The sequence below is a fragment of the Platichthys flesus genome, chromosome 9 (assembly GCF_949316205.1).
Source record: "Platichthys flesus chromosome 9, fPlaFle2.1, whole genome shotgun sequence".
Classification (NCBI taxonomy): Eukaryota; Metazoa; Chordata; class Actinopteri; order Pleuronectiformes; family Pleuronectidae; genus Platichthys; species Platichthys flesus.
The window spans coordinates 17,997,122-18,006,660 of record NC_084953.1 but is presented as its reverse complement, the minus strand read 5'-3'; the positions used below and the strand labels follow the sequence as shown (position 1 = coordinate 18,006,660).

At 40.6% G+C, this 9,539-nt stretch overlaps 1 protein-coding gene across 1 annotated transcript in view; it reads left to right on the top strand.

The window, feature by feature from the left end:
* Positions 1-4,909, top strand: part of tm6sf2b (transmembrane 6 superfamily member 2b) — a 43,354-nt gene extending 38,445 nt beyond the window's left edge. The window contains exons 9-12 of the mRNA XM_062395018.1: positions 828-929; positions 2,289-2,381; positions 3,800-3,919; positions 4,510-4,909. Coding sequence (XP_062251002.1) covers positions 828-929; positions 2,289-2,381; positions 3,800-3,919; positions 4,510-4,746 — 552 coding nt within the window. The 3' untranslated portion in view covers positions 4,747-4,909. The remainder of the gene's footprint in view (positions 1-827; positions 930-2,288; positions 2,382-3,799; positions 3,920-4,509) is intronic.
* Positions 4,910-9,539: the final 4,630 nt, after the last annotated feature.

Here is a 9,539-nt window from a genome sequence, read left to right as displayed (position 1 = left end):
ACTAGCAAATACATTGTTTTATTGACCTCTTAACGTACTTTACACTATAAGTCATATTCACCAATTTACACACATACACACAGAGCTTCTATAAACAGTGCTTTCACTATCACAAATGATTCAGGGAGTCAGGGATCGATCCACCAACCCAATCTATCTGCCAACAATGACATATGTATGTAAAGCTGTATGTGGCTGGGAGGCAGGTCCCCTCTCTTTGTGCTTGTCAGACAGTGGAAATGTATAGTTAACTTATATTTATCTGGTGACCAAAATCTTTGTTTTCTTATAAGACTCATCTCAAAAGTTTTTGCAGATGATGAAAATTCAATATAATCTAAAATGCATGTGTACGCAATTACTAGGTTAAATCAAATTAATTATGTATAGTGTAATAATAATGATTTAAGCATTGCTTTGAAAGAATAGACTAAGGATATATAAAAGCTGGTCTATCCACTATCCACAAAGTTAGCAACTAGCTGGTGAGTATGGTGGAGCATTTAGCAGCTAAACAACTGTCACAGATGTTTCTCAAAGGGGGCCTGCAAGGGAACACAAACACAGCTACAAATGGATAGCAAAGTTGCTCGATCCAACCTCACCATTTCAATTTAAGTGTTGATATTCTCATTGTCGTTTTATATATTGATCCTGCTTCATCTTTGTGGCTAAACAACAATTAATCCAGGTTCAATTATAATGTAAACAGAGACAAAGACTCAGTTGCACACTCTGTCATAGAAACAGTTCTCATTAAAGAGTATGAACGCATGCTTGTGATGAAGCAGCACTGTTCTGTACATTGTGTTGACATCTCCACACAGGCGCAGCAGGCTCAGAGCATGAAACTGATTTGGCGTCCCTTGGACCTGATCCTGATTCTGCTTCTGTTGGCTGCCATGGCCTTCACTGTGCTCAGAGGTTTGGTGAGTGAGCGTCACAGTCATGACATGCACAAAGTTTAGGGTGGGGTTGTAATGGTTGTTGTGAAAGTCATGCACCCTGCGTTGCTGCTCATGGAGCGTCGAGGATTCCTACACAATGGGGTTTTACTTTTAGATTTCCATGTTCTGTGTTCCACTAATTGACCTCATGGGAATGTTCATAAGAAGGATCTGGATCTAAAGCTGTGGGCAACATTATGAATATTGTATTCGAAAATGCTGCTGTTTCATATTCTTACAGGACATTTAAGAGAATAGTTTGACATGTTGGAAATCGTTCAATCATTTGGTGTCTTGAAAAGAGTCGGATGAGAAGATTGATACCTCTCACATCTGTAAACAAAGCTCCTTCTAGTAGCTGGTGAACACAAAACTGGCTGCTGACTGTAGCTTCCTATTAATTGGACAAGTTAAAAAGTGTCATCGATCTGTTCCTCAAACTCTCAGCACATTCAGGATCTCTAATTACAAATTCTACTAAGAAAATCATCGTCAGGAACTTTTACGCCTTCCTTGTTTCCTCCGGACTTTAGCACTTTTAAGTTTAGCCCGACACAACATAATTGAACAATAATTTGAACAATAGAGGTGGTCTCCCTCCGGATCATACGGATGCAGTTTGATCATTTTTTAAGTTTGGACTTTGAGCCGGCATTAAACACTAGAAGAAGAAAAAAAAGAAGTTGCTCACAGGATCAAAAAAAAAAGTTAGTACAGTAATACAGGAGCTGAACTCTACAAACCAATACATTGCATGTGAAGATAAACATAGTAAGTTACAACGGGAAACCGAAGCTAATCAGATCAAAGTAAAACAATGTAACAGATGGAAACCTCCCACATGTCAGGTGCAGCTCTCATTAACAACATCATTACATCTATGAATATGACTATTCATATTTTCATATGACAGTTACAACACTTTTTTCTGGTCTTCTCCTGTCTCCTCTCTTCTGCATTTCTCTCCAATATGTTATGTTGTGATTTGGCACAATACAAATAACAATTAATTGAGTTGAACGTCTGTGTGGTGAATGAAGCTCCCTCCAGCTGCTGGTTAGTTTAGCACAAAAGTGGCTGCACGCTGGTTTTAGCTTCATATTTACTGGAAAAATTAAAGAGTTGTATCAATCTTCCTGTCCAATTTTGAGAAAGTAATCTCTTAAGCTACATGTAGTTTTTTATTCTGATTGGTGATTATAATTCTTTCTTTCCTTCACCTTTTACTTTCAGGTAAATGTTGAGTTCTATGATCATTCCATTACATAATTGGCAGGGTAGTTGTTATATTGAACTTCACTATACCTGAAGCGTTTCTGTTATTGTGTCCACCCCCTGTAGGTGGCCCTGGACTCTCCCCTCGAGGCCTGTTCTGTCTACCTGAAGCACTATGAACCCTACCTGAAAGATCCCGTGGGCTTCCCCAGAGTCATGGTGGGAGCTTTATCTCTTTCTCTCTGTGTCTCCACACTCAGCCTCTCTGTCTCCACCGGCAGCAGCTGACAGCTGCTCTCCAACCTGCTTCAAATAAGCAGCCACATAATGGACCTCTGCCTGGAGATCACTGAGAGCGGGCAGGAAGCTTTGCCCTTATCGCTGCGCTCGCAGATGATTACAGTCATCTTTCATCATTACAGCATGGGTTGAGAGGCCAGCACATCTTTGTGTCTCTCTACATTTGTTTAAGATAGATAACAGATAATTATTGTGGTTGGTGCTGTGCCTGCTTTATTTTCTGCCACTGACCCCGCACGGCTGTGGGTTTGTTGCGTTTTTGTCGGTGTACACAGCTTCGTCATAGGTTATCCAAAGACCTTGTCAGGCGGCAGCCGAGGAACAATTGCGAGCCATTGATCAGAGAGACGAACCGCATGCTGAGAACTTGATAAACTAATCCTTCGCCCAAAGCCCCCCCATCAGCATCTCACTGGGTGGGAGGCAGGAGGAGGCTGTGTGGGCTGCATGTGGAAGTATGTCTTGGTTGCCTCTGCAAATCAGTGTGTGTGTGTGTGTGTTGGTATTTTGCACACCGCTACACTATTTCTGCAATTAATTACCTCTTTCTTCATTGATGATGATGGACGATACGTGACAGATTTCCGTGGCAGTACTAAAAAGGCATTTTAAACAGAAGACTGAAGGGCATTTACGATTGGCTTTCAGGCCTCGAGCCGAACTCATTAGAATTAATCTGGACCTCAGACTGCGATTGAAAAGAAACTGCTCAGTGGTATAATTTTAGGGTTTTACAAAGTGGGAAACTGGCTTTCCATGCACCAAATATTTTAAGTTGAAGGTCACGACGCTCTCTGTAAGGACTCTGGTGTGGAAGTTATAATTGTGCTGAAGCTGAACATTTGTGTTGGAGTTGGAGAGGAGAGAACTACTCCTGTACTGCACTTTAGAACAGTTTGAAAACTCTGCATTTTTTGAATATTTCCTTTTGTAATGACTAATTTTACTTAATCTCCATTTCGTAGGAGAGTAATGTACCTTGTCATTCTGCTTTATTTATCTAATGGCTGCAGTTACTGGTTTTATTGCGGAATAAAATTTCAAAAGGGTTTGATTTGTATGATAAATGACGCTCTGTTAGTTGGCTGTAGAACGAAAGGGCTGTGTTGGCCAAGGGAGAGCGAGGATGTCATAATTGTCAGATGGAACGCTGGTCAGGGTCCAACAACAACGTGACAGCAATGGAGAGGAAAGCCTTGCTGCACTTTTCACTGGAATATGAATCATAATATCTGCAACAACAACCTGGCTCAACAAGAATAATGCCTGTTGCAAAATATTGATTCAAGTCAAAATGTGGGTGAAAAAAAAACAGTCCCAATTTTCTTATTCAACAGATGCTGCACTTTTTCTTCTATGGACTCCCTCTGTTTGGTTCATTTGTTTACGGTCTCCTGAAGCCCGGCTGCACGTGGATGTCAGACTGGACGGTGTTCTGCACTGGAGCCATGGTTCAGGTAAAAACCAAGTGCTGTAACCTGAAAGTGTATTGCACTGACAGTATGTTTTGTTGCTTAAAATCATCGGGATAATAACTGACTCTCATCATCATCTTCAAGACAAGGAGGAGTCACACGTGTGACTGCAGTTAAACTCCCGGTCATGAGCTCTAAGTTTTTTAAGGAATTACCTGGATCACATGTATCCCCTAAAGCATATTTTCTGTTAATAAACAAGCTGGTGGTGATCTCTCCATATCTCGCAGGAGCATTATGTTTGATTAAAGTTTAGCTTTGCTGTTCATAAATGATTCCAGACTCTGTGCTCTCTATTTGATAAATTACCAGGTTTTTAAGTCTGTTCATCATTTGTTTATCACTTCCTTTAAATATCCTGTTCTCTATATTTTAAACAAGATACTCATGGAAATGATTAGCTTCCATGTTAGTCTTCCGGGAAGTTTGTACAAACCATTAAGGCATGAAATGACCTGAAATCAATTTTAATATAGAATAAAACTGACAGCAGACGATGTATCAGTGTTGATGGGAACATTATGCAGTTTACATGAATGACAATATACCTTTTGCTGTGTGTTTCCTTCTAGTGCCAGTGGGCCCACATTGGAGGATCCATCCATCCTCGTACCACAGCTCCATTTCATATCCCTCACGATGTTTTCTGGTGTGTGCTGGCAGCTAACCTGCTCTACATGGTCACTCCCATCCTTGTGGCCCTGCGTGTTCAGAGTAATTTCTATTTCTTCCTCAAGATCAGCCCCTTTCCCGGGCAAACAGGTTTGCCAAACAGTGAGGAGAAAGACACCAAGTACAAAGACAAATAATCATTCTTAGGCTCCATTGACCTTTGGAGTATAATCACTCGTCTGATGATTCGTGAAGAGCTGTTGTATTTTAAATATCATGTTTTGAAATGCCAAAATACAAGATTATTTTGCTCAACACTCAAGGTATTTAATTGTTTGCTTTCATTCCTTGTGTTCCTGATACCTTGTATAAACAATGAAACAGCAGTCTGATCAGTGAAGTCACCCATGGGTTTGTGAGCTGCTGTTTTGAAGCCTCAAGTTCGGGCATTTTGGTCTGTTTGAAACCAGAAGTCACCATGTTTGGATTAGCAGGGGGAGGAGCCTGTCTGACTCACCCACACCTGCGACCTGGACCCATTGGACAGTGCTAGCTGTCAATTATACTGTATCCATGTGCGAATGTTTACCCAGCATTATCATCCATTTTACTATAAATGGGACCATCATTTAAAAAGTGAACACAAGCGATTTAGACCGTAAACTGGTAGTTTACTCATAAATAACTTATTTTTGCAACCAGTGGTGTTGCCCTCTGCTGGTTATTTGAGAGAAAGCAGATCTCAGGCACTTCCGCATTAGCTTTACTTTCCAGTTCTGATTCTTCATCCATTATTTTATACAGTCCAAGTTTGCATAACAATATTATCATTCCCCCAGCAGGGTTCTAGGACGGAGATGATGGTAACTCAGGGATGGATAATTCGGTACAAAATTTGGTAACATTCATGGTTCCCAGATGATGACTTTGGTGAATCAGCAACGGTGATGTTTGTAACATAAACTTTGGTTTATGGCCAAATACCCTCGAAGCTAATTACGCTCACAATAGCCTCAGGTTCACTTCCTATTCATTGATAAATGAATGAAAGTGAGATGGTGAACATGTTAGCACGCTGCTGTTAGCAGTTAGCTCAAAGAATTACTTTGCAAAATAATACTGTCATCGAGCGGCAGATTCTTGTTTTATACCAAATTTGTTTACTGCTCCCTTCAGCCAATCCATTAGAAAAATGGGGTGGAATTCATATAAATACATATTACATTTTTAAACCTTTCCATCAATGTGTGCCTCAAGGAAACAGCCTGTTGATTGCTGAAACAACATGATGCCAAGGTTCTATATTGGGTTGGAAAGGACACACAGAAGTGGGCAGATGCATCATGAGAGAAAAATCATTAGGACAGCAGGAGATCACTAAAAATATCTACAGTTGTAAAGTGCACACAGAGCAGGGGACAAATAATAAGGACATACTAATATAAAATAAATTATGTTTCCAGTCAGTAAACCGAAGATTAGTGCTCAATGTTCTGTCTGAGTATTACACAAAACCACTCTGCTCTACATGCAAATCAGATGCCTTGCTTTTCTTAATCTTTGCAAATAATACAGTTGTTTCATGATAAATATTTAAAAACCTGACATATGATGCATCTTAATCATGATTTATAATCTGAGATTCTGTAAACAGATGCCAAGTTTCCACGTTCACACTTGCTCACACATCTCTGTGGCTCTATTCTCTTCCTCGAGATGCCATATGAAAACAGATGCACATGATTGAGTTTGCACTTTGCCAGGCAGCCGCCGGCTGATGAAAGGAGGTTGATGAAAATGTTGCAAAGCATCTTCTGGGCACTCAACCCCAGAAGAAATTGCCCAGCAGTGTTGTTTGCCGATGTTCTTGAACGCAGATGGAGCATGACTAAATTTGAGAAAGCAGACGTGAATCTTCATGCTGTGAACTGCTTCAGACGACCCAGTGAGCGGCGTAACAAGGCCTCTGTTTTAGTTTGTTTTCAGAGAAGAGACGAAACCTGTAAAAAGTTTTGGAACACCAAGTCCGGCCAAAGCTACTGCTGCATTACAGTGGTTCAATATGTTTTCTATAAAATAATGAATTCTACAGGAAACATGCAAGCATTTTGAGTCATTAAAAAAAAAAGAACTCTACCATAAGCCAACAATATAAATATAGAGTAATGTGATATAATTTGCCGAGCTGATTCATTGATTCCAGGCTGACTTGCAAAGGTGGCTGCATCGTCTCCCAATTATTTGACAATTATATATTATATATAATATATAATATATAATATATAATATAATACATATAACAAGTGAGAACATTTTGTCTTTGATAATAATTACAGCTTGTAAGTGCAGTATTTGGGAATGTCCACGTCAGCCCACTCACATGTAGAAAAAACATTGTGAAGGTGTAAAGGAGACATATGAAGATTTTTCCAGGTTTCTCTTTACTCCACTGTTCTAGAGTTTTTTTGTGTGCGTAAAAGTTCTGAAACGTTAACGTGGAAGGTAAAGGAAGCTCCTCCTCTCAAAAAGAAAACCCTGATGCTGAAGCTTCAGCTGATACTTCCCGTGGTATCATGAAGTCACAATGTCACAATCATGTCACAGTAATGCCACAATGCCCCACATCCCCAAAACGCACCCTTACAAACCTGGTAAAGTGAGAGCGGATGCATATATTTATGAGGAATGTGATGTTTTCTGAAATCCGAGCCTGTAAGTCCTTTAAAGTAAGAACACAAATAAAATGATGAACCTGAATATAAGAATAATAAATCTCCTTTTAGGTTAGGGCTAGGTGTGTGTCTGTGTGTGTGATTGTGGTGTTGATCCAAAAATCCACAAAATTCTCATTATTTGTTACACGACACAAACCAGAGCCACCACAGATCAACCCCCAGAGCTGAGTGGTGAGGATGTGCCAACATGTGCTGCAGAAGGTAACGTGGCTCTGGTGAACACACACAGCTACTCTCTGCTGTCAGCCTATCTCCATCTTAAAGAGACAGCTTGTCTTTCTTGGTCCAAGTAGGAAAACAAGACCTGCTTCTGCACGGCTGTGTTCCGTGTGATCCCGTGTTTTCAAATCACAAGCATTTCCTCCCCTCCTCTAACACTGCTGTGTGTACTCTCTGTGTGGGAGGCCCGGTGTCACGGCTCCCATCATTGACTTTTACAAAGACGTCAAATCAGCAGCTTCTGTTTTGGTTCGACTCAACAAACACTTGAGGCGCCTGGCATGGTTTTCAGTTGTTGCTCAATTAACTTTTCTTCCATTTAGTCCAGGTTAGTGTTAGTGCACATTTGAATTCTTCGGTCATTTCAGATCTTCCAGCTCCCACCTGCCTCTCTGTACCTGATCGGCTCCTCCACCCCACTCACCTGGTTCCCCCCCTCCCCATCCTTTTTGTGCTATGTGCCTTACTTTTCTAGTGCTCTGATATTTTGTATCTGATTGTGTTTTTGACCTTGCTTCTTGTTTTTACCTCCTTTTTTTTGGTATGGTTCCAGATCAGGGGGCTGAATCCAGGAACACTTGTTTAATATTGCAACACAGGGTGTCATTTGACATTTTCACAGATTTCCCAGGGAATCGTTCATGGATCTTGATGAACCCCTCCCATTATTGGGCCATTCTATCTTTATTTTGCTTCAACCTAACATGTGAGTCATGCTGTTGAGTCCCATCTCTGACTCATAACAGGGTTTTAATTTTAATTAAATGTCAACACTGTGAAGATCGTTGCTCTTATGATATATAGAACCGTACAACATAATTGACAAATACTGAATGCAGATGTTATTCAATGCAGTTCGGCCAATCAAATGAACAAACAGTGTTTTCTTGACAAAGAGATGAATGGGGGTATTTAATAGGTTAGATAAAGCTTTTTTTAAACAGCTGTGTGACCCCTTCTCTCCATCCCCACTCCATCAATAACAGTAACCCACTCATAAGTAGTTATCCCTTGTGCTTTGCTGAGCAACACACACACACACACACACACACACACACACACACACACACACACACACACACACACACACAAGAGGCAGACTCATTTAATTCACCTCCCTCAGCAGCTTTTTCAGGCGGAAGTGTGACGTTGCCCCAGCTTGCACTAGATGTGCATTCTGTGAGTTTGACAGAGGCTTTACATCAAATGCTGCTGCTGCACACAGCTCTGTAATCCCATGATGGGAGTCACAGGAGATCCCTGGTGCAGATCTCTCAGCTCTGCAGTTCAGGCGGCCCCCAGAGAGCTGTGGGAGCTGTGGCTGTGAAAAAGACAACCATACATTTCCCACTAGGGTTTGATGTAGGCTTAAAGTTTTATGAGAAAACGTCTTTTTAAGAAATGTTTTAATAAATCAAAGAAGACGCAGACTTAATTAAAGTATAACTACAGGCATATGACACACAGCCTCTTGATCAGGTTATCTGGATATGGTGGACAGGTGGTGTCAGGCTGCATGACTCCTGCATGAAAATCTCATGGTCGGCAACACAAACACACATGTGTTATCTTTTCTTAACTGTTTAACACTGAATTACTGCATTTATTCATATTTTGAAACTCTGCACATCTATGCATCTCCAGGGAAACTCTAATGCAACTATAATGCAGGATACTTTTTATGCTCCAATGCACAAACAATAATAATTTTTTCTTTATCAATAGGCTACTTTGTTAATTTCATGGTCACATATTGGTCTTACGAAAACGTGGAATCCAGTTTGCTGAATCTTTGCTGAGACTATTTCAGCATGGTTGTTCCCACGTCATTCTTAATGGATTTGCTTAGCTCAGCTCCCTCCTAGATAACAGGTAATCGTAAAAATCCCTTAGTGCAATAACACTGTTGGAGAAAAGTTCCCTGCAGTTGGTTTCTTAACTTGTAATAGATTTGTAGAAGGATAATCTCTCTGCTCTGCTGTGGGGGCACTACACTGGAGCAACTCTACTTCGGAGGCCTTTTCTAAATCAGGCCA